Consider the following 26,325-nt stretch of genomic DNA (forward strand, 5'->3'; position numbering starts at 1 on the left):
TGCAGCCATAATCTGTCAAAACATAGGTAAACGTGAAACAATCACTGCAAGTTATTCAATACACTCTGTAATAAACAGACGTCCCTATGAAAACGACACTGAGTGAACCCTTGCGTGTGTATATTAACCAGAAAACGGCATGAAGCAGATTTGGAAATGTGTCTGCAGACATAGAAGACTTATTCTGATTGATGAGCTGCTTCACATACTCTCACACCACAGAGGAATTTTCAACTTTAGACATGCCAAGTGTATACCAGCGCAGAATACGTTTTGAATCAGGAGGGGGAAATTATTTGCATTTTAAATATTAACCCCTTGTCTGGTGGTTACACAGATGAGCAAACCAGTAGTGTTGACCATCATCTGTTTCATCATATTTAAAAGAATAAGGCAGACATATACTATATTTTCCTTATTGTGAACAAATCCCATGAAGATCTAAACCAACAATTTGTTAGTCCATCTCAGTACTTTCAGACTTCCCTTTCCTGTCTGTGGTGCTCAATGTGGCCTATTCGTTTAAAACAAACAAACAAAAAAAAAAACAGGTCACAAACTTATTTGTTCAAAGGCTTCCTAAAAAAATTCCTAAAAACCTGTGCATTGTAATTTTTAGCAAACTAAAACAGGAGTTAATAGTGCATTTGTTGGGGACCAGGCACAGAGGAATAAGTTATATTAGACTTTGGTTACATAGGCAGTGTTTTGTAGTCGGATCAATTGTTTTCATGGGATTTGTTCACAAGAAGAAGAAAATTACAGTCCATCACCAGACTTAATGGCATGTTCACACCAAACATGAATCGACTTTTCGCCTTGTATTACTTGTACTTGCAAGTTTGACCGCAGGATCATGTTTATTCGTGTATTTGATGCGAGAGGTGAGAGGGCAGGTAGGGAGGCGTGGGCAATCTGACAGGCAGAGCGACAAGCTGGTGCAAAACTGCCATGGTTGTGCTCGTCTCACGCACACACCCGCCGCCAGAGTTGAATTGTCTTGAATTTTTTTCTACACGACACGCAGTGCAAATCAATGGACAAGAGACTGATCCTTGCCATTTGTGAGTTCCCTGAGATATATAACTGTTTTCTAAACATTGGTTCGTGGATAAACTAAACACTAGGCCTACTCACAGAACTATAGCTAACATACTTAACTCAATTATACTCAACTTAGGCTACTAGTAGGGTAAACTTACTAACTGGACTAATTTGAAAGTTAGTAGTTTCTTTCAATATTTCTAGAAGATATTTTTAATATGTTGCTATAGCCTATAAAGAAAATGCAGTTGTACCGGCAGGGATAGTAGTGCACAGAGGCCATTTCCATGGTTACCAAACATAGAGCACTTGGCATTTACTCGCGGAATGCTTGTCTGCTTGTCTATTCACATAAGGAGCGCAGTGAGACCCCATGGATCCAAGCAGGTACACAGGCGGAGTGTCGTTTATGAAAAGACCTTTACTCATGTAAGTTTCACCACAGGATCATTTGTGTTTATTTGTCCTAAACAGCCAGAATACGTTACTGTACATTAGCCGTAAGCTAGCAAGCAATGGCAGGCACCAACTGTGTCTGGGCGTGTGTGTGTGTGTGTGTTTGTGTTCAGTTCAGCCTCTGACTGAAACTCACCAGGACCTCCAGTTCTTTCTGCTATTTCCCTCCAGTCTCTCTTCTTTTTCCCCTCTCCTTTCTGTACGTCCATGAAGTACATTCAAGTACATTTCCCCTGCAGTCAGCAGTCAACATGGATGAAGAGAGACTAATTACATTATAACACGAGATAGTGGAGGTCAGCACATCCACAGCTCACCACTGCAGATAGGTTGAGAAGCGAGAGTGAAGATAAATCCACTTTTTAATCCCAAAAGTTAAAAACATAAACTCTAAGCTCTCGTCCCGCAGGTAAACGACTCCGGATCAGAGCAGAATCCAGTGTGACTCCGGATGTTATTCCTCCAGAAGCTCTGGCTCTACTCCAGGCTCTCTCCTCTAGAGTTCCCCGGCGCTCAGCAGCTGTCTGTCAGTGAACAGTGGCTCCGTCACTCCGGTCCTCCACACACACAAACACAACACTCTGCAAAGCCCCGCAATACGCGCAAATTTTTCGCTCCCAATATTTTCAACTTGCGCGAATGATGCAAATTTTTCGTATTCGAGTCGCGTCATTTGCGTTGCCCAGCACAAATAGAAGTGAATTGACTTTGTATGTAATCATGCCATGCGAAAAAGTTGCTTCGCGTTTGGTGTGCACACACCATTACCCTTTAATGGGACTGGTGAAAGTATTATCAGTTTTAGTTGATTAAGGAAAAAAAGCTCACCTTGGCTGAGAAATTCATCCATCTTGTCCTTAAAGGGCTGCAGGTTCTCTTCAGATGACAGCTTGCATACTTTCTCTGTCTCGGCTGAGCATGCTGAAAGTACAGGAGAGGATCATGATGAAAGTCTTTCAGAGCAATAATACCTTATCCATCTTCTGTATTGTAATTAGAAAGTCTACAATGCACTTCACCCTGGTTGGGCTTGCTTCGATAAATCTCAGCTGAATTTCTGCTGAATAAGTGTCAGCAAAGACTAAATGACCCTTAATCACTAATAAGGCACCCCCAGGAACCAGGAAGGCCTGCGCACTGATCCCAGGAGAATGTTATCATCACGCTCTATCTACAACCATAACAGATACACAAACTCCACTCAAGGCCTTAGAGGTGGAGAGGCCATGAGACACTTCGGGGAACAGGGAGGTCAGGATTGGGCAAATGGTAATTCATAGACCATATGGTGCCTCCTCCAAAAGGTACAGAGTGAGCTCTCTCCACTGTGCTGCTTTCTGATGTCCTTTGGGCCAGCCAAGGCCATTTCTGCGCCGCCTACCTATCAGAACCCCCCTCTGGGAACTGTCATCAAAGTCCGCGTCTGTTAGAGCACTCAGCTGGCTCTGCTAGGTAATGAAGAGGTCTGCAGGTATAGCATGTGATGATGTATTTATGTACGGCCAAGCATGTGCCACTGCCACTGGGGTCGGAGCAGACTCAAGTCCATTTCCCCTGCGAGCAACTCCATCTTTATGAATTGCAAATAATGAACAGCCTAAAGAATCATTATGGCAGAGGAAAAACAATATTTGGCAACACGGATCACATACCTGATTGGTTTAGCAGCAAAGATACATAAAACATGATAGAGAACAGACCAGGTTTGGGGAATTGTCGATCGAGCTGCAAGCGGACAACCTCACACATACACACTCTCACTTGTGCACACATATGTTTGCACAAAAACTCAGTCTTTTTTTACCACCTGTAGGCACTTCAGTCTTTGGAAAGTGTTCTAAGTGCTGAGTGACTTGAGACAGAGTAGTGAAAAGTGAGCTTCTCCCAACGGCCTCATTCATTAAGACTTGTTTTTCCACTCAACCAATCAGTTTGGCTTGTCAAAGCGTAATCCAATTGCCACGCTTTTTTCCTGCGGTCTTGATATGCAGCAACCCAGCACGCTCAGTCTTGCATACATGTATTTTATATAATTCATGTGTTTACTATATGATAAAATGTAACATCTGAGGTCCCTCCATGAAGTAATGCTGTCATCATATGATGTTTTATAGCGTTGTGACTTCATTGAGGAATTACATAATCATAATCATAGATCAACGGAAATTCTGGCTCCTGACTCTTTGGCTTGTCAAACCTTCTGAAACAATGGCACAAAAAATCTGTTTTTTCTTTTGAATGTTGATGGTTAGTGGTGAAGACAGTTTGATGATAAAAGGTTTTACCTAATAGTAATATGTTCATGACAAAAGTTATTTTAGAAGAGAGTGTGCGGTCATGGAAAGTTATGTAATAGATTAACCACAGGAACTGATTGCACAACTGACTGATGAACAAATTAATGAATTAAAGAGTCAAAGAGTAAAAGCCATCAACCAAATGAGTCTGTCCAATAATCATATTTAGGATCCCTCTGGACAAAGTGATGACACACAATGTATCCACAGACACACGCAAGAATATTCTGAAATTCTCTTCAAAACTCAGTGTTGTTTGGTTTGCTGTTTGCAGGGTCAGTGAGGCAAATCAGAGCTCGAGGTGTGCCTCTTCCCGGTCAGTGAATAGCTGATGAACCTTTGATAGTGCACACAGGTAGTGGAAGTTCCCCAACCTTGCACCCTCTATATTTTGATCTCTATTTCATGAGGACAGTAAAGGCACGCCAGGTCCAACAGGAGTCTACTTCTGACAAGTCACATCTGCTTCTGGTTAGCTCGTCTGTACGACAAACAGATGCTATCTCTCTGTTGACCCGCCTCTACGATCCAAACATGACCATAGCTGGTCAGGTTTGGGAAAATTATTTTCCATTGTGCTAGGAGATATGTGCATGGATTAATACATAATTTATGGCTTCATACATTTCCATGCAAAGGTATTATAAACATGATATGACATCTGCCATGATTTGCTGGATATGGCGGGGCCAAGTTTACTACCTGGTAAGCTTGTTGTAAATATACAGTTTAAACGTTTTGGATGTGCTCAAGCAGAAGGGAAATTGTGGAGTGTAGGTTGATGACCGTACCATTGAGGTCTTTCCTCAGCTTGCGGAGGTCTCTTTGAAAATCTTCAAACTTCATCTGGGAGGCTTGGAAGAGGTCCTGGGGCTCGGGCAGAGGGTAGACACATGTCTCTCTGCCAGCATCCTGGTACAGCACAACACACATATTCATGCACAGACACACAATGTCAAAGGCAATCTTCCTCAAACTGAAGAGGGCCTCTCTTGTATATACTATACACACCATGCAAGATTGAAATAAATGTCTTGAGAGACCCACATATACTTATCAACAGTCCAAACATCCCCGAGAAGATATGGCTGAATTTACAGCAGATAATGACCATTAAGCTCGGAATAGAAAGTACACCACAGTTCTCTTCGTCAGTGTTACTACAAGACCATTATGAGTGCTAGAACCATGTCATGCAGGTTGATTTTGGCAAGCAGCACTCTACTGAGTTCATCTCATCTGGAGAACCTAATTATTTACACTAGCGCTCCTTTGGATGCTGTGCCAATGAACAGACTGAAGGTTTGAATGAACCCAGACCAAAGCAGAGCAAGGGCGGGAGATGAAGAGTGAAAGACAGAAAGAAAATTATGAAGAGAGAAAGCCAGAGAAAGAGAGAGATTTCTTTCTGCCGTAAATGAAGAAAGGGAAAATAAATAATTTGATAAAGGATAAGCCATGGTATCCTCTGGCAAGAGAGGAGATGGAAAGAGAGCTCTGGAAGGATTTCTAAGCAAATCAGACTAAAACAGAAAAGTGATTCAAATAAACAGGAACCAAAACATACCTCATCAAAGTGCCTTAGATAGTAAGCAACAATGTAGGACAAAAGACTCTGGGAGTTATCCTGAAAGAAAGAGAAAGATCCAAATAAATAAACCAAAATCCCTTTATTTATTAATTTAATCATTTTGGAGCAGGACGTTTTAATTTGTGCAGGGCAAACAAGAGTAGAGACATTGACATGACATTGGAAGAGCAATACAACAAAACAACTGTGCTGGGCTGGCTGTCATAACTCAGAGTTGGTGGAAAGTTTGATGTTCTTTATGGATACCTTACTCAGTCCGCCACCACAAAAACACAAACCACTGCGTCCTTATATGGCAGTGCCAAGGGCACACTGAGACCAATGTGATATTGAATAAGAACAGTAAACAGAATGGCCTCTCTTAATCTGTGTAGCAATGGCTCTCACGTTTGGCAGCACAGAAGGTCCCTTTCAACTTCTTGACTCTCAGATTCTAGGCTCGACAATACACGGTGCAACTGCAAAGTCCAGTTCAACATTTAGAATCCCCATTTTCCTAAACCACTTATCATTTTTTAGTATAATGTGAATTACAAAATAAAAAGGGTGCTTGTGTGGGTGAACGTCAATCAAACTTGCTTGTCTGCTTTGCTTATTTTCAACTAATTTATATAAACACTTCCAGTCTCCTGTTTGCTTGTGAATAACACTATAACACACGATTTGAGTGCCTGCTATTGTAGAGTGAGTGATGTTTGCTTTCACTCTTGAAACACACAAACTCACACTGCTCTTAACGTCCTTCAGTTTTGGCAGAATGTCCAAGGTGAAGCCGTCGGCCTGCCCTCTAGAACGATTGCCTCCATTCATGAAGTTGCCAAAAGCAAGCACCAGGCCCAGAACCTGCAATACACATGTACCGCTCTGGAGAGCCTGGTACACACACGTGTGTACACACACACACACACACACACACACACACACACACACACACACACACACACAGGTTAGAGAAGCAGAAACCAATGAGATGAAGACATCAAGGTGACAGACTGAAAAACAGAAAAGAAAATGAAAGAGGAAAAAGGCCAGTGGCTCACCTTGCATACTCTCTGAAGGATTTCTATTTTGCGGAGGATTGAGGTGATACATTCATGGAAAGTCGACTGAAACAGGATGCAGAACACCCGTTCTGAGAAGTTGGGGATTTGGGATAACTGGAATAGAAACCTGATGAAGGGACAAAATCAGTAGTCATAACATATCTATTTAATAAGACAGCTCCTTCCATGTAATAATTTGTATAGGCTTGGCTGATAGAAACTTACTGTTCAGGCTTGTCCAGTGGTTTGGCATCCTCCTTGTCTTTGGCTGATTTAATGTGATTTTTGATGCTCCCCATCTCATCATTTTGAGCTCTCTGTCAGATGAAAATTCAGGTTAAATTGAGTTGGAAATGTACTGAATAGGTACAATAAGAAGTTCTCACAGTTGACATAGGATTTTTTTAGACTAAAATCAAAACTAACAGAATTGTAAGATTAACTGCACACTCTTTGATCAGGGCAATATCAGGAACTGTAAACATTTGGCCCTCTATTCCAAAAATTAAAGGTAAAGGTATTAAAGACCTTTATAAATTGATAGGACCTCGCAGTCTGACACAAAGCAACTAAAAGAGGCAGATACATTGATAGATGAACCTTTAGCCTGCTGATGAAGATCATGCAAATGATCTTGAGGTGTTACCGTTTTGTCCATTTCTGTTTGCAAGGTCAAGAATGAACTTTGAACCTCAACATTCATAAATAAAAAGTCCATCAAGTGCTAGAAAAATGGGACTTTAAACACCTGCAATTTGGTGAACTCCATCTTCTGATGTGTGATATTATCAAAAGCAAGAGCAACAACTAAATGGAGCTTGAGATGAGTCTGTTTTGTCAGCTTAGTTCTCCAAGTTTTTATGTCGACAAACTGTAGTTCAAGTGTAAAATAACTCTCAAACTTTCTACTTTAACTCGACTGTATACCAGCCTATACGTATAGTTTCAGAAATGCTAAAGAGTTGCCCTCAGCCAGATTACATTCCTGACTATTATCCTGCTGTCAGGCCCTGGACCACAGTTTTATACAAGGTGGTTTAAAAAAGGCAGACCAGAAATGCCCCTTCATTTCACAAGAGGCAAAGACAATAGATGTTAATGTTTCTGACGCAGACGGGCAAAACAATAAAACCATCCCCAGGAGGAGAATGTAAACTCTCTCCCAGTCCCTCCAGAGCCCATAGACCCCCGAAGTCTGAGCAGTCTGGTCTCTCCCTCTGTTGCTCTCGATCTTTCTCTCTGGGGTTTGGCCTCAGCATGGATCCTTGGAAAACATCAAACACCAGCATCAAACGCACTGAGGGCCCGATTAGTATTCTACACACCGCTGCCTTCTGTCGACGAGGGCAAGCTCTCCTTCGCCTTCTCTCGAGATGTTTTCAAGTGTAAATATATTTAACACAAAGCAGATCCTTTTCAAAGGGCAGCAGCAGAGCCCAGCAGTGTTTGGTGTAATTGGGGACAAGTAGGCATTAGCGTGTGATCTTTGAATTGCTAGGGCATGTTGCAGTGGTTGTTAGCATGAGAAATACAGTCCCATGTGGAATATCAAATGCAAAGGAAAGTAGGATGATATTTGTGATGCCAGAATTCTAGTGGTAGCCAAGTGGTATTCATTAGCCAGGTTTCTAGTACAGGGCTAAACAGAGCCAGTCAGGGCTTAATCACTATTTATGTCAATCAATTTTCACTGAAACAACATTTATAAGATTCTCTATACATTGCTCTGCCAAAAAATAGGGTCCAAATGACAAATTATATCATGTAATAAACACGTAAAATATATTTAAACATCACAAGGCACTTGCCATGAGAAAAATGGAGTATGAGGTGATCATTTGTAGTGTAAAAGTTCATAGGAGGGACTACGGCTCTAACTGACCTCTATGACATTTAGATACTGTCAGCTGAAAGGAGTCAGAACTTCAGACAACCAGTCTGGGTCCAGATAATGGCTTGTGATATTAGAGGGGAGGGAGCGGTGTCCCACTATCACTGTGACCCCTTTAATGGCAGTGGCTTATTGTTCAAAGAACTGGAGTGGCTATAATCCGCAGCTCATAGACTGAGCGACTCTGTCCCTGCCTGTGTGTGTTTCTGTCTCTGTGTGCATACAGTGTGTGCATATTTGCCAGGGTCCACATGTTTGTTTGTGAGCATGTTTGTGTGTGTGAGAGAAAAAGAGAGTGAGGGAGAGCAGTGTGTGATCTAGCTCCTAGCACAGTGAGTGAGGGTGTAACCATTTGAAGCCCCTCGCATTCCTCAAGACAGGCTGACTGTGCTGCCAACTGTGGTTTAGGGGGCTGGAGACCCACAGACAGGATGGAGTCTCGCAATACAAAAGAGAAACAATTTGGCTCCTCGACTCAATAACATAGCCTAAGGCCATAAGGGGGAGAAGGAGAGAGAGAGGGCTTGAAATCTTGGGGTGAGTGGAGAGGTTAGAAGACTTTTGATCCTCAGTTATGACACATTGGTTCATAACTACAGCTTGTCTCAAGCCTCAGTCTCATTCCCATGATCAACATTATTAATATGGCTCTCGTAGCCAAAGGTCTAGGCCTCTCCTGTGTAGTTGTGCCAAAAAGCAATTCACAGGAATTTCACAGCATCTTAAAACTGTATCACAGTTGAAATGTGGAAAACATGCCTGTTTTCATGTTCCATTATTTACTGACCTGACTTCGTAAGGGTCCTGAACCGTTTCCACTGGGTGGGGGAGACTTCCTATCAGTGAAGGTTGATGAATATGTATTTACTGTATACAAGGAGCCCTTCATAGCCAAAATGGAGACATATCGGGAAGTAGTGATGACAGCTCCATAATTCTTTTTATGCTAATATTATACGATATAATGTGGTCATTTCACTTGGCAAAGCTCAGTGCAGTCTCTCTATTTAAACCACACCAGCACTTTCAAGAGGAGCTGTGTGATATAAATGCTGGGGTTTCTCAACTATCATTTCCTTTGCACAGGGGTATTACAAAAATGGAGTCAATCAGATCCAGTGTGAAGAAGAAACTTGTTTACTATGTAGAATTGTTGGTCCCCGTCCAGGCCAGCAGACAGACCTACACAAGACTGACTCCAAACAGCACACATACCAGTTCAGTTTGTGGCTGGCCTGTTTGTTTTGTTATCTAATGCACATTTCCTTTAGTTCACCCTTTCAAGTGGAACATGGAATAAGAAGTCCACATAGAAAAACCTGATCAAAGCCAAGTGGCATCTCTGATTGACAGTGAAAAAGACATGATTTTTGTTATAAACACATCTTACTATAATTTAATTAAAATGTTGACTTTTCCCACCTATACTGTATACAAAAGTTCAGCTTTTTATAATCTTGGAGAGGTATTTTTTGATGGATAGCCATTGGTGTTTTGTGGTTTGCCCTCAATGGAGCGCCAACTAAAACAACAGTAACAGCTGATGAATGATTTTTTGCCATTATGTTGATATCACAGCTTGTTTAGTCCTCTTAGGTTTCATTCTATAATAAAATGATTGCCTGTTATTCATATATGGCATGAAATGTGTAACTGTAAATCATTTTATTTTGTCACAAGCAAACTGTTCCAAAATAATAGTTTTACTGCAAGCCACAGAGGAAAAGTAAAAAAAAAAAAAAAGACTGCAAGGTTTTCCCAGCCTGTGTGCTGCAGTCAAGATCAGCCTGAGCTGTCAGTGGTGTTACTTTGTGTAATTATACTGGGTTTGTTGTTCAACACTGTGTATTTATATGATTTTGCATTGGCAGGAAAGTGGAGAAATGTATTTGAGTTTGGGATATTGTCTTTTCACTGGTCTATTGACTTTACTGAAACCATTGTCAACATGAGCCTTGATCATCCTCCCTTCAAAGTCAAAAATTTGCAAAGTTTTAAGATTTTTATTACCGTTGTAACCACAAAGACATGGCTCCTGTCCCAAGTAGTGATGCAGCATGTTATACTCACATTTTCATAAAGGGCTTGCAGAGTTTCCAGATCAACGACAGTGTTGTCCATATTTAGGACGGCTGTGAACAAAGGGAGAGGATGACATGGTTAATGTCAACACTAAAGAATGTCATGACACTTCTCTGTTAACTTCGAGGAACACCCTTAACAAGTCAGAAATCAAACCAGCACAAGCAGGCCTCAATTCATAACCTCATTATTATAATATTTTTCTTTGGCGGAGACAATTATCACAAACAGTGGCAGAATACCTTCTCAAATCTGAGTTTCCTGCTTTGTTGTGGCTGAAGGTTGCATGAAACAAGGGCAGAATTCCCCCTGCACGGCCCAAATAAGAGTGTCATGTGCCGTATGCTGTGAGTTACATATTTATCAGCTCTCATCACGATAGCATGCAAGGGGCCACAAACTAAAACATAAATACGGAGGTCTTAGAAATCTGTCAAAGGTACAAAGATCTGTGTTTGAACTTCTGTGTTTGAATTCCTGGTGTCGCCTTTTTGTCTCGGCGCGAGGACCTGGCGCCCGTGAGCATTAATCCTTTGAAAGTAAATGTTTAAAGACAAACAGAGCCCGGGGGTCTGCAGTGTTGAGGCTGAGGTGTTGCTGTGCGCACAATCACCCAGTGAAGCACTCGACACCTATATATGTATTTCACCATGCCATGGGTGTCCAAATTACTCACGTTGTTTTGATCTGCTGATTTGCTGTTGAGGTACAGGGGGAAAAGTTAGCGTCAGAAGGGATAAGGGAACGTGGGGCAATGTAGTCAGTGCCCAACTTTGCATCTTTTGCTTGGACATGGAACATGACTGGACTACTTATAAGCTTTTCACAAACATAAAGTTAAAAACTAAAATAAAGGAAGGAGGACCATGAGAGAAAAACTAAATTAGAGAAAGGACAAGCATCTGGAAAAAAGCCTCAAGTGACTGTTGTACTGATCCATCCAGTTCTCTCTCATGTTTTTAGCTTTGATATTTGCTTTCTGTCTCCTTATGTAATCCCATAGTCTTTTTCCATTTCTCCACTCTTGTGCCACTTTGGCAAATCTACTCCTTCTTTGCTAGTCTTTTGCTGTTGCTGTCACTCTCTAACCTCTTCACACTCTCTTCTCTTCCAAAGCCACCGCAGAAATAACTTCCTTCTCTCTGACTCTCGCTTTTTCTGTTTCTTGCACTCTTCTCTGGTAACCATTTGGTTTTCATTACAATCTGAACCAGAGACTGGCTGGCTGCTTTGATTGGAGACGGGTTTTAAAAGACATGGAAGAAAGCCGTATCATTGCTTTGACACAGACCTCTTGCGACCAAAAGCCAGACCCATCTGCCTGGGTATACCCCTATTACCACATTCAACCCCAGCATGGCGCCGGTAACCACCATCTAATACTGTGACTGGCGCTCCAAAGCCTCACAGGAAGCAGACACCCCACGGAAGTGTCCTATGAAACATGCAGAGTGTCGGCCAAGTCTGAGAACAAACAACAACAGCTGTGAGGAGAAGAAAAATGTGTTGACTTCTCACTGAGCAATTGGACCGTCATAAAACAGACACAATCTAAATCAATGATTCAGAAATTGTTTTTCTTCAAGTCAGAGATATCTAAGTGACAAAGGCTTTAGTCATTGTCTTCATTGTGGAATTAAGAGGAAATAAAACAATGATTCACTACACTGAAGGGGGCAATTATAAATAAATCTTTCTCTTTTGTAAACAAATTGTCCTTTGATTCTTAAATCATCTTAAACCTCTGACGGCATAAGGGAACATGAGATCCTTTCAGGAGTGGGAAAAGAATAGCATTGCTAATAAACAGTACACTCTTTTGGGTTTTGTTCTTGGTGTGAAATAATGACTTCTCTGGCTACAATTATTCATGCCTAATAATCAATCAATTAAAAGGGCATGACAAAGTAAATAAACACACTTTCGCGGTTTTACAGGTCGTTATTTTGTTTGTGCAAGGCAGTAGGCATCGCGCTGTTTTGTGAAATAATAAGCACAGAGTATTGAGAAGAACTTTAACAAACCACTAAGATATCTTCTCCCTGATCTTACTCTCCCTGATATACTTAAGTTTGCAATCAGCTCTAATTATGCACTATGTCCTAACATAGGAGATGAATGACAGTGCTGATGAGAGTGGCCCTTACTTGCCCTCCCCACTCTAACCTGAGATGGATGCACCAAAGACTGACATTAAGGCCAGAAACACGGAAGAGTGAAAATTCAGTCCACAAGATGCTTTGAAGATACTGTCGACAAAAACAACCCCCTACACGAGTAAATGATTATTGCTGCAAATATACAACATGTACCAGCCATTTTTCTGTGGTACACATTAACTTTGATGTAACTTACCAAGCTGCCATGTTTTAAGATAAAGATTTGAGGCTGAAATAAAGACTATACTGCGGGAGGGTTCCTTTGAATAGGATGGGGAGATGAGGAAGAGTGTTTAGACACAGGGATGAGGGAAGACTGGAGAGCAATCAGAGAGTAACTAAAACAGGAAGACAGTCCGTTCCCATCAACATCTCCTGAATGACTTCACTTTAACAAAGCCGTTTAGACAAGTTGGTGACAACTCATCAGAGAAAGACAGAGCTGTGGAGAAACATGATGTGCATGTTAGATGGGGAGAGATTATGCAAAATGAGAGCAAAGAAAAACAGAGGGGAGGAGAGTAACCCATAAAAGCAAAAGCATTTCAGATGGCTTGCAACATTATGACTTGTGATAAAGCTAACTACTAGAGGGGGTTTTAAGCTTTGGCAACAACTTCAGCAATAATCAATCTTACTCACTTTTCAGTAGACTAAGAACAAGATGTATTTTAAGAAGTAGGATAGCAGCACTACAAAAAGTATGCTACAGTACATGTGAATTTTGTACATAGAAATTGTAGGATTTAACACATTGTTCAGTGTATGTTTGCATGCTTTTAATGAAAAGTTTGTTGATATAGTTAGTGTCTCCGTAATAAACCTGGGGATGACTGCTTATTCTCTATAAAAAGAGGAGGAGGAATGTATAAGAAATAAATGGGTAAACTAGTACTTTAATTTAGTACAAGAGTAGATATTTTTTGTGTATACTCACAGAAAGCACATCTGTGTTGTATTTGACATGAGATGTATTTTATGACCCACCAAAAAAGATAAGCAATTAATTAGTAAGTGTATTTAATTCAAAAGGATAAGATTGGCATCATTGCACTTTTCTCAACAAATCCCACGAAAAGACTGAAACCAAAAGTGTCTTAGTCTGTCTCTCAATACTATCCAACTGTTCCCATGTGGCTCTTAACCCAAAGCCTATTCATACAACAATACAATAACAAAAATCTTTAAAAACAAATCACAAATTTATAGTTTCAAATATGTTAACTTAGCTGGACACTGTAGTTTTAACAAAAGGTTACTCAAGCAAGAGTAAATAGTGCATTGATTTCGGACTATTCTCATTTGCAGACTAATACACATTTGGTGCTCTAGTGAGTATTTTGTGCGGTAGGATGATGTACGTGGTTTGATTTAAAATTAACTACAGTGCCCATGTTCATGGTGATCTAGTGCAACAGTGTGGCTCACTTATGTGTGTGTAGTCATTTTTGGACAGTTACACTGGATGTCAGAACAAGATTAGACTTTTTATGTTTTGGAAATTATGATGTTGGAAATAATTAAATGAATATATTTTATTGGTATATCTACTGTACTTACCATTTCCCCCAGGCTGACCATTACGGTGGTGCTGTTAATACCATTGATCTACTGTTATGGAGGCCAAATTACACATTCAACAGTGTGCAAACACACTACACGGTTTTCATCATTGTTTCATTTTACTGTAATTTTTCTCACAATATCTTCTCAAAAGAGACATAACTCTTTAGCAGATAGTTCAACACTTACCATTCTGGATGTCCTTCATATCAAGATGAATGCTGGACATCAGAATACCCACAGCCTGCGAACGCTTGTTGCTCAAAAGCTTCACCACCTAAACGTTGATGAGACAGAGATGTGAGCATTAAGGTTATACAAGAGCAGAGCGAACAGGGATGTTAATACTCCATATACCACAACCACATACACAAACACAACACACACACACACAGGCAGACAAAACATTTAATAATTGACAGGAAACAAAAGACAGGAACATCACTCCCTTTAGTCTTTCATTCTGTGGGAGGAAAACTATTTACCCGCAGACATTAGGAAAATTACAATGTTGTCTGGCTGATGATGATTAACAATTTTTTCCTTTTCCACCAATTCTCCACATCTATCATCTTTCAGTCATGCAATTAAAAACGTACAGATCATTTAGACAACAAGAGGCTTATTTGCTAAGCATAGCATGATCACATGGATTCAGGTCCTACCACTGATTAAACAATCAGAGAATCTGCATGGTTTCTTTTATATTATCTTATATGGCCTTGCACAATATAAGGATATTTTTAGAAAGGGAAAAATAATATGTCAAAACTGATAACTTGTAGTCAAAACTGCTGTATCCCAAGATCAAAACAGCTCCAAAGAATGAGATATTAAAAAAAGTTGGCTGAATAATAATGGCTTCCACTTGTCAAACAGCCAGGAGTTGAATATCAAGCCATTGTTGTTATTAAGCATGAAAAACAGCATCCAAGGGGGCCATTATGGACCACAACTCATCCAAGTGAGCAGAAGTGTGCGCTGGGTAGCAAAGTGGTGAAAGGACAGGACAGGAAACCCGTAGCCTACTGTGATCCAGACAGAACGCTTCCATCTAAACCAGATCACAAAGACCACAGACCTCTCAAAAACACACAGGAAGTTATATCACCAGGCCCCAACTGTCTCCGTTTTCCCGGCTCAACCACAGCTTCAGGGGACAGGCTGCATGAGATATGATGCCCAGTGGCTTCCACTGTGAGCCTGTGGTAGCTAGTGTAGGGCAGCTGCACAATGGCAGTAAGATAATAAGTTATTAGTCATGTTTTATCAGCTGACTTGACTCACCCATATGTACAAACAGATTACAGTCATATAAGATGGAGTTCAGTGGTTTACTTCCTAGCAGAACTGCCTGATTTTACAGATAATTTTTAAATTTAAAATAAAAATCCTTGCAGTGTATCAGTAGTATTATTTTGTAATGGAACACAGCTGGATTCATGAACCTCTATAGTTATTGAAATTATTTTCGTGACATTTTAAATAAGCCTTTCAGGATAACAAAATAACCTTGAAAATTTCATCTAATACAGTGTTTTTCAACAGTCTCATGAGAACCATGTGTTCAAGGTTTTGGTTTAAAGAAATCCTTTAAGTCACATTAATTATATGTCGATCGTTTGATCCATTTATCATTTCAGGGTTGGCCAATATGGACTTTCATCAAGCTCATACAGCTCCGAATCACATGTGAGAAACAAATCCCTGAGGTACAACTTGTTCTCTTGAAAGAAGCTGAAAGAGACCTGAAACTCAAAGAGCATTTGAGTTTTTGAGTTGTATAAGGAGTAATTGTTCATTTTCATCTCATCTTTGTCATTTAACTTTGAGATCAAGCACTGAGTTGAACTAAAACTAAATCAATATCAGAGTTACCATTCAAACAGCAATATATTTAAAAATATTACTGTCATCCATTCATCACATTAAATTTAACATTGAATTAACTTTCATGAAACTGCAACAGACTTCTAAAGATATTTTAAATATATCTTATCCTCTAACATTGGAGGGACAGTGGAAATCAGACAACAGTGAGTGTTGAAGTTATTAATAAAAATCTGTTAAGATATTCAGAGACAAAAATATAACAACATTACTGAGGCTGAGATGAGGGTCCTTAGTACCTAACATTTTGAAACTGTCATTTAGAGTTGAAATGATTATGTAAATGGTAAATGGATTATCACCTTTCTACTTTATTGGATAAAGTGCTTTACGATTTTTGCCTCTCATTCACCCATTCACATGCACACACACAAAAACCAATGGCAGCGGAGCTGCCATGCATCACTGACGAAAGCTGGCCCGACCATCAGGGGTTCAGGAAGAGCTGGGGATCAAACCACCATCCCTGCGGTTGGTGGACCCGCTATACCTCCTAAGCCACAGTCACCCCATTAGATGATTGACAGAAAATTAATCTGCAACTGCTTTGATAATCAGTTAATTGTTTACATAAGTTTTTTAAGTAAAAAAGTCAAAAACATCACCCAAGTTTCAGCTTCTCAGTTGTGAAGATTTGCAGCTTTGCCTTGTTTATTGTGATTGTAAATTGAATATCTTGGATTTTGGACTGATTAATTAAGAAAATAATCAGCAGAATAATCATTGATTAAAATAATAGTTAGTTGCAGCCCTTCTGTCATTCATATCCTCCCTTAAACTGCTTGTAAGAAATCTTGGGGGATAGAAAACATTAACCCTTGAGGAGGCTGTGAGCATTGGCATTCACTTGATCAGAAGTGGAAAACACACTTGGCATCTCCAAAATCAAGCACCAGTCAAAACGCTGCTGGATTGACCCCGAATGCCATGAAACAAAAGCCCCAAATCTTCATTCTTGAACATATATGTACGCCACATACTGTAATCCAGCAGCATAGTCACTGTGTCACTACGTCTCCATATATAAAGGGCAGCATAAAAGAGAGCCCAGACCTCTGTGCAGATAGACAGCAGGGTGAACACTTGACACTGACATCTTAAACTTATGTCAGCAGAGGCCTTTAAACTGGCCGAGCACTGACGTCAAAGCTGCTCTCTAGTGGTAGTTCTGGAAAGGAAGCTTGTCCCCTCTCATCAGTAAAACAGTTGAACTCATAGCACACAGGGGGATGGGATAGCTCAAGATCAATTGTCTTGAGGCTTGGGGCTGGTCTTCATGAGCTTGAAATGTGTGTTTTTATTTGCTCATTATTGGCCTCAATATCCTCGGCATCATTGTTGTGTTTGAGAACATCCACAGCAGCATCATGCAGTGATGACCAAGAGAATTCAGCCTACACCCATCTCAATTTGTCTCTTGTCTCTTACAATTTAGCAACAAAACCACAACACGAGCCGCTTCATGATGTGGTAGCTGACTTATTCAGAGCTCCATCAATCAGAGAATTCTGTTTAATAGAGAGGAGGGCATTCTGGTTGTTCCCTGTCTCCCAGTGCTGTGTCATCTTCTAAATCAAACCAAAAGAGCTACTGTACATCTATGCTTGCAGGGGTACTGCTGCTCTGTGAATGACCTCTATTGTGTCTCTTTGGTGTCACAGAAACCATCTGACAGCTCCTGCAATGACAACACACTTGCTGACAGCTATTTTTGAGGTGCATTTGAAAAGGAATTCCTGTGCGAAAGTGTGATTTGCTTGTGATGGGCAAACTCGCTTAGCTTATCTAATTTTTCCCTTTGCTGTTTACCTGCGTGCTCTACTGGATGAAAGCTGCAAGTTTTTCCCCCTGATTTGGGTGGTAAAACTTCTATATGCTGTGTATTTAGCTTCAATCTACTTAAATTACAGCAACTGCATTATTGCTATACATTACATACAGAAGAATATGGGTCAAAGTTTGCATGAAAAGAGTGGCCTAGCATCATATGAGTGCTCCAATAGGACGTATAGGAAATATAGGATGATGGTGCAATGAATTACTGTAATTGTAGAAATTCTTCTTTAATTTTAAGTGAATAAAAGGATCAATATAATTTATTCAGACATTATCCTCCTATGTGTAGGATTTAACACAAACAAACAAGACTGCATCGATTTTCACCAGTATTGTCTCAATTTAATGCAAACAAAAACTCATAAAATAGGAATAATTTGAAAGATTTTATAATAGAAAAACCTATACATCGGGGCTTAGCTAACTACTGCAGTTACCAAGTCCTGGTACATGCATATTCCTCATAAAAACATACTGTGGGTGATGTACAAGCGCATGCTGCATTTTCATCACAGATTGAACATCACATAGTTCTGCTAAGCACTGAGCATTGCAAAAACTGTTACACTCAAGTGAACACATGAACAGACAAAAACAATAGATGCATAGAGGCTGGGGAAAACTCATCACATATCAGATTTATAGTTTTGGTTTTTTTGTCTTTCTGACAGACTTGTGTATTTGTTTTTATCTACCTTGTCAGTCATTGGCTATCGTTTTTCCACATTCCTCAAAAGCATCAGAGGTGTGACGTTTTCCACCAGGTGGTCATGTAGCTGTCTTGCTGAAAGTGGCACCCCAGTGACTAATAATCCTTGGGGACTTTTATGAGATGGCAACCCAAGTGTGAGACAGTTGACAGGCCCCCGTCATCTTAGTTTAAAGTCCACTGGGCTGCAAATTTATATTAAATCCTTGACGAATATTAAAATCCAGAGGCAAAAGAAATGCCAAAATTGGCCCAGGGAATTCAGAAATTTTGAAAAAAAATGATGTTACATGGAATCAGAAACCACTCAATTACTGTAGACCTAGATTTCCTATTCTTATTAGATGTTAGGGGAATGTTTAACCACTGTTCCTGAGTCAGTCTTTCATTCAACAGGAAACTTTTTTGGAAGTGGTTTCATATTTTGGCGTTCAGTTTCAATTCATCACCTCCCATTAACCAAGAAAATTTCCCACCAATGTCCATGCCTGAGACCTACATTTCATCTCTGCAAACAGTTTCAGGTGATCCTACTGGGTCTCAATTAGATGGAAGAAGTTCTTCCCTGGTGCAACATTATTTGTGATTTAGACACATAATTTAGCCGAACAGTAGATTAACATAGAAATCTTGACTAGAACAGCTTTAAATTGTAGATCAAATATTTCATCGCTTGCAGATTGATGGGGTGACATAAATGGCATTCGGGAAGGAAACAGTCTGACTATTAAACTAAGTCATACAGAAAGCACAATGGGAGGAACCACATCACGAAATACAGCTCCCAGGCTTCCCTGCCCCCTTGCCTCTCTCTCTCTCTTTCTCTCTCTCTCTCTCAACAGTCATCGTACCGTCGTGAGGTTTCCTCACCGCACGCAAGACATTGGCTCAGTGCCACTGGATGGTCACGGGGGAGTCGGGTGGGAGCCAGAGCTCACACCACATAATAACTGTCTGGCTGTAGCAGTTCCTCCTGTCACTCACAGCAACTCAGTGAGCGACAGAGTGGAGAAATGGAAAGAAATGGGGCATCAGAGGAGTGAGAGTGAAGATAGGGGTTCTGAAGAGTGCCATATTTGGTGACCCCAGGGGATATGCAAACACACACACACACACACACACACACACACACACACACACACACACACACACACACATTTGTATCCACAAACAAATCAGCAACAAAACCATAAAACAAACCTGCTTGGCCTTGGACTTGCTGATTGTGTCTGAAATTGGCTTTTTCTTTTCCTTAACAGCACTTTTGGAGAAGAGTTCCACGAATTCTTCAAAGTTCACACTTGGTTCATCGATTTTCTCCCACACCAGTGAGTCACTTTGTCTAGAGATAGGTGGAAAGAGGAATAATTCACAGTGTAAATATGTGAGCTATAATCAGTCATGTATTATTTGAAAAAGTACAGTGAAGTATACTTTTATGGTGTAATTCATATTATTACTGCACCACAGGGCATTTTTGACATCTCTCGATTGTCTGACACTTTTTTAAAGTACTCATTTGTCATCTTTTGCAGAGGAAAATCCAAAAGTAACACACTTGACAATTCTGTCAGACAGCAAATTAAATTTAGAATTCAGTAAATCAAGTAGCCTATTTCTAGATGTTTATTCAACTACAATTTTCCAAGCCTTATTAAGGAAAGAAAACCTGGTTCAAGTCAACTCACTGCTGACCACAGTGCCTGGACTGCATCACTTTCATTTTCCACAAGGTTAGCATCTCTATTGCCGTCACAGCATGTGGCCGATCTTTATCTTAAGTGGACACGTTTCCTCTCAATTCTCTACTGTTCAGAGAATACCTTTGTGCAAATGATCCATATCTATCTTCACTTTATTCAGCATATCCTTACTTTTTAGCATGCAGCTGTATGCGTGTCCAGTAGAGTGGCTTCATTGGCTTGGGGGGCTCTATCACAGCCTTGGCAGGGGCAGCTTCCTGGGCCATCATGGAGGGCATGAGGCCTGGCGGTGGTGGAGGCCCAAACCCTGGGGGTGGCGGTGGAGGAGGGGGGCCCATTCCGGGTGGCGGGGGTGGGGGAGGAGGGCCCATGCCCGGCGGTGGAGGAGGTGGGGGTGGAGGTCCAAAACCAGGTGGGGGAGGAGGGGGAGGAGGAGGTGGTGGACAAGGTCCAACCCCAGGTAAGGGCGGGGGAGGTGGTGGTGGTGGAGGAGGAGCGGCACCTCCTGGTAAAGGTGGTGCTGGTGGTGGTGGAGGTGGGGGCGGGGGAGCTGGATGGGTGCTGGTCTGCTGCTTCTGCTGGCATACGCAGACAAAGTGCTCTGTAGATTTGGATGACACAGAGGACGACACGCTGTCTGATCCTCTGTTGAAAGGCACGTCAAACTTAAACCCCTCCTCCACAGGCGAGGTCTGGACAGACACCTCCTGGCTCATCTTTCCCAATCTTCCTCCTCTCATCTGTGAGGCCTTTTGCTGGGCAGCACCCAGAGCTCCCATATTATCCCCGCTGCCCTTTGCCAAAGAGGCCTGCTGGCTCTGCAACACAGCAATCTTAATCCGCAGGTCATCGATGGTCCTCTCCAGCTGAGGGATGAGACAGCTTTCATCCTCTGAGGACGACTGTCCTGACTTCAACCTGCTGGTTTCTGTCTGTCGGCAAACAAACAAAAAGATTTTAACTCGACATGCAAATATAACATAAGGGTATATAAAAGCAGGTAGTCAGGCTTATTTTGCACTCTAAATGTTGAGAGGCAGACAGAAAAATTTGCTGGCAAGTCTTGGACACATTATCCTTCAATAAATTACACTTTATAAACAGTAAAAACACCCACAACTGAGAGAGCTTAGTGACAAGGCTATGAGCTAAAGAAGGGTCAAGAAAGTCCATTATGTCTAGACTCCGTCAGACCTCTGGCTCCAGACTGGTTAGAGCAGGGATGAGGGGATACCGAGAGATTTGACCCCAGAGACAGAGAGTCTCGTCGGGCCTCACATGGGGAGGGTCTGTGTCTGCTAGTACACATTCCCAAGTTGTGGTCACATCATTGAATGTTACAGAGAATGTTCAGTTAGTATGGCCTTCCTAATTTATTAGTTCTTCTGGGAAACAGGGAGGCTCACTGTGGTAATCTAACAAGTCTTTCAGGGTAAGCCTGACCTCTGGTGGGCAAAGAACAAATTACAGTTAAGGCTTATCCAGAGCAACTAATGAGCACAGAAGGCGGAGATTTACTGTGTCTGTCAACATGAAGACAGGTCACACAGGTAGTGCCATTTTGAATTTCATATCAAGATATAATAAGCATTAAATAAAAACCTTATCAATAGCGTCCTTCACAATGTACCCTGAGCATTAATCCTGTAAGGACAAAATGTACTTATTTTATAGTAACAAAAAAAACTTTTCTGTTGTCAGGCTTAGGAAGGAGGAAGAGGAAGAGCATCTAGATCTGAAATTCTGTGTATGTGGAGCACTTTACTGTTTGCTGGAATCTACACAGTATTTTGTTGGTGTATTTGTATGTTTCAGGTGTTTGTGTACCCTATTGAAATGATCATTTTTAAAGCTGAATGAAAGAAATGTGAGTCTCCTGATACAAAAAGTAGCACTTTCCAATGAATATATCTGTCAGTAAGTGGTTCTTGCAGAAATATGTATGTACAATATGTAATGGTACTCTGTATATCATTCAAACACATAATTTGGTTTTGCAGAGTAACAGTTTTGGATCTGTGTGTGTTTAATTTGTGTTGGGTTTATTAAGTTAAAAATTAATGGTACATATAAGCATAAAAAGCATTAAATAAAAGTGACAAGACAAAGCCAAAACATTTGCTTATTGATTACATTTATGTAGTTTCCAAAAGTATGATAACTTCTGATGTTAGTAGTGAAACAAAATCAGTAAAACTGCCCTGAAATGCTGCACAGTACCAGTCAAAATAAGAATTGTGTACACACAGGGCAAACATACTGTAAAATATTTATACATGCAGGTTAAATGTAACCAACCGGAGAGTGTAGCACTCCTGCTGTCTTGGCTGATTGATGCAAAGGAGATCTCAAGCTTTGTACTCTGCCTGTAGTTCGCACCGCATAGACTTCCCACAGGTGGGAAGACACTGGCAAGCCAACAGATGTCCAGGTGTACAGCTGCTCCTCCTGCACAGAGTTTACAAGTGCATATAAATGAGATCAAAACCATGGTTAAATGCCTGTGATTAATAGGTTAATAACATCCACCAATGATCTGAGGCAAGGGGTAGCTCTTTCCGCAAGCTTCAAGTGTGGAAACACTGGAGGATAATAAGCAGTAGGAGCTGAACCATACATTTTTTCCCCTTTGCATAGTCAATGCAGCAATCGGTCCTAAAAATTGAGACTGTAAAGCTAATTATGAATCTCTAGCTTCTTGTCTCAAAGCATCATGATGTTTATACAAGTTAAAGGTACAGTAATTAATGAGTACTAGTGGGCTGGCTTTCAAAGTTAACTGTCCTGCTGGTGTTTGATTTTGCAACAAAATCTCCCCTGTTCCATTATGAAACATGTTGTCTTCACTTGACATTACTAAATGATCTAGGGTTACTGTCCGACCTCATTTACCAAGGGCTGTGCGTCAATGGTAAGAGATAAAAACTAAGTCTAAGGGCACACTGAAAGAATTATTCTTGCATTCTTACTCCCCCTCTTTCTTCAAACAGTCTACTTTATAATCACTTTGACATTTGTATGCAATACGGCCTTAAAGATGCCTCAACATGTGACCACAATGCATCTTTGGCAGCTTCTTGATGTTACGGTTACGTGTCAAAAAAAAGGCACTATACTATAATTACAGCTGCAGGTACTGTATGTGAGTGTGTGTGAGTCTAATTATAATCTGAGAATCAGTGCACTTGTGTTTGTATATTCATATTATGTTAAAGTACTTATTCGAAAAGACTCTGCAGACCATATCAGACACTACAGCTAGAGCGTGCTCTACAGCAGATTCATTTTCAAATCAAAGCAGAGCTTGGGTTGTCCCTCATGTTATCCTAAATGCTTGGGTGCTTTCCATCTTCCCAAAGCAAGTAATTTATTGCTAGGAAACTAGCATGGTGAGCTTAATGCCATATAGTGATGAACTACATGCTAATATGTTTCAGTGTAAAATAAATCATCAAACACTAAGACTACAGGAATCTGTTTAATTTGTGTAAACTGAGTGCGTCTGTGAATCATTTGTGAGCATAATTTCTACTCTTTCTGAGATTTGGGCCTTATATTTCCCAGTCAGACATGAACTACATAGATGTTTGATACTGAGTGTTGCTCTCAAGACAAAACCCATTAGCTGGATCCTGGTAACCTAACCTACAGCAAGAAACAAACAAACAAACACATACATCTGTTAAGTCACTTTTGGGGTATTTACACAGACTTACATTAATTTCCTGGAGACTTACCCTAACCATAACCACTGACCCAAAAATCAGCGTTTTACCAATTGGGAACATGGCTTTTGTCCCCAACTGTACAAGCCGTTCCCAAATCAACTGGTCTTAAGTCTGGTGTGTGTCCCTGAAAGTGACTTAATTCATAAACAGTTGTGTCCTAACCTTAACCATAACCACTACTTGCCTAACCCTAACCCTCACCCCAGCCTTAACATAATCCTAAACTTACCTTAACTTTAAACCAAGTCTCAACAATAAAATTAATAATTTAGGGTTAAGGGGTCTTGCTTTTTGTTTTTTGTCCCCATAAGGGAGGCAAGTCCCCACAACATGACTGTATAAACAGATTTATGTCCTGACAACATGAGGAATACCTGGACCACAAACACAGGATACAAAGCATGCCAGATTGATGTAAGCCCATGCCACTCATTAGTATTTATCCACTCAGCAATGTTTTGCCAAGTGTTAAAAGGGATGACACTTGATTTATACACAGTTCTAAGATACTCATCCTCCCCAAACCCCACTTCTGGACTCAATGAAGCTGATGGAGTATTTAATTTCAGGCAGTATGCAGAACAAGAAACCAAGCCCTGTACATTTGTTCTCTCCAGCAAAATACAGTAATGAAACTGGATACAATGCCATATTAAGGTAGCAAAGTGGAGGACAAATAGGAGATGAGAGGAAAGGATGGAAATAAAAGGAAAGGGAGAGCACAGAGATGATGCAGTAAGTGATTAATTTTAAGATGGAATTTAACTGTAAAAGGAAAAGTGTATAAAAAGGGTGAGATATTAAAGTGGAGAGGTTGCAGTGAAGCAAAGACATACTGTGTTGATCTCAAACTATTTATTTTAGAGGAGAGATTAACTGTAAGATAGAAAGCAATAATAATGAGATGTGAACTCGATATGACAACAGCAAAGGTTATTCTTGGTCAAGCTGAATAATGCAGGACTCCAGGCCAAGCCCTAGACTGAAGAAGGCAGAGACCGGGGACAGAAAAAAAAGAAAAACACAGTGGCCAGGAGTTTCTGTACCATCCTGACATGGTGAGCTTTTTGCTGGGGAAGAGCAGCCTGAGCCCAAGGCACGTGGAATTGTTACATAACATGGTCAGCAGATGGTCTACGCAAGCACAGATGTGTATGTGTGCTTTTGTGTGTGTGACTGAGTGAGTGTCAGAGGGACTACTATTAATCCAGCCATGCGAGGAAATGCCTGAACATGTATGGGTGTCTCAGGCAGTCTATTCATGCAGCTATGGACCATTGGCAAAGTTGTACATAAAAACAAACTACATTTGTGGCCTATTGAGACAAGTAGAGAATACACTACAAATACAATAGTACTTGAGAGATTTATATTTATGTGACAAAAAGTAGTTTAGAGCATGCATGTTCTGGTGAGTAATACCTTTCTTTTGTCTTTGTGTGCGTGTGTGTGTATGTGTATTTGTTTGTATTAGTCTATGCATATATGTAAGCTAAGCATACTGTATGTGCACGTACACTATACCTCCACATCTGTGGGGGAGGTGCATTATGCAGCTAGAGACCAACACTAATCTCTTCACATTCTTTAGTACTCAACAGACAAAATAAGAAGACTAAGAGTCTAGAGCCATGCTAGTGATTATGTTAGACTGTGGCACAGCAGTGCATTGAACCAAATGCTAACATCTGTATGCTAAACTGCTAACAAACACAATGCTAACATGCTAATGTTTAGCAGGTACACTGTTTAGCATGTTCACCATCTGAGTTCAGCCTGTTAACATGCTAACATCTGCCCATTAGCACAAAACACAAAGTACAGCTGAGGTTGATGGGAATGCCATTAGTTTTGCAGATATTTATTGAAAATTAAATTTTGACCTGATGATGGCACTAGATGAGAAATCAGGGGATTATAAAGTGATTATAATCCCTCTCATGGGGAACATGCTGCTGAGAATGTGGCTCATACAGTCTGTAGTGTGACTATAAATAACAATTATCACAAAAGAAATAACTAAGTTTGTTTTGATGCCTCCCAATGAAGTAAGACAACTCATTTCATTGTCTTTTCCTCTCTGAGACATAAAGACAGATATACTGTGCACATACTTAGTAGGCATACACATGCACACTAAACAGGATTTAACATTCACACACATTGCAAGTAGTGTAGTCCCAATTAATGTATAGTACAATCATTTGTCTGAATTTTGTCTGAAAGTTATACTTTCAACCCCCCCAACCAGTTCTGTTGGATAGATTCAGCTACAAGGACACTTGATAAAAATGGCCCTGACAGTGGCTGTGGTGAACACTGCAGGGGACTGT

General features: G+C 40.6%; 1 protein-coding gene across 3 annotated transcripts in view; it reads right to left on the bottom strand.

The window, feature by feature from the left end:
- The window catches only part of fmn2a (formin 2a), a 41,280-nt gene that overhangs the window by 7,251 nt on the left and 7,704 nt on the right, over nt 1-26,325 (bottom strand). Inside the window, exons 4-15 of one of the 3 annotated variants that reach the window (XM_044373062.1) lie at nt 22,563-22,712; nt 20,436-21,196; nt 19,762-19,903; nt 14,316-14,403; nt 10,393-10,454; nt 6,657-6,748; nt 6,429-6,558; nt 6,115-6,261; nt 5,365-5,424; nt 4,589-4,709; nt 2,329-2,421; nt 1,637-1,733 (exon numbers count right to left, since the gene is read on the bottom strand). In XM_044373062.1, coding sequence (XP_044228997.1) covers nt 1,637-1,733; nt 2,329-2,421; nt 4,589-4,709; nt 5,365-5,424; nt 6,115-6,261; nt 6,429-6,558; nt 6,657-6,748; nt 10,393-10,454; nt 14,316-14,403; nt 19,762-19,903; nt 20,436-21,196; nt 22,563-22,712 — 1,943 coding nt within the window. The other 2 variants (XM_044373063.1, XM_044373061.1) reach the window with 2 other exon arrangements.

Source organism: Thunnus albacares, chromosome 14, assembly GCF_914725855.1.
Source record: "Thunnus albacares chromosome 14, fThuAlb1.1, whole genome shotgun sequence".
NCBI classification, from domain to species: domain Eukaryota; kingdom Metazoa; phylum Chordata; class Actinopteri; order Scombriformes; family Scombridae; genus Thunnus; species Thunnus albacares.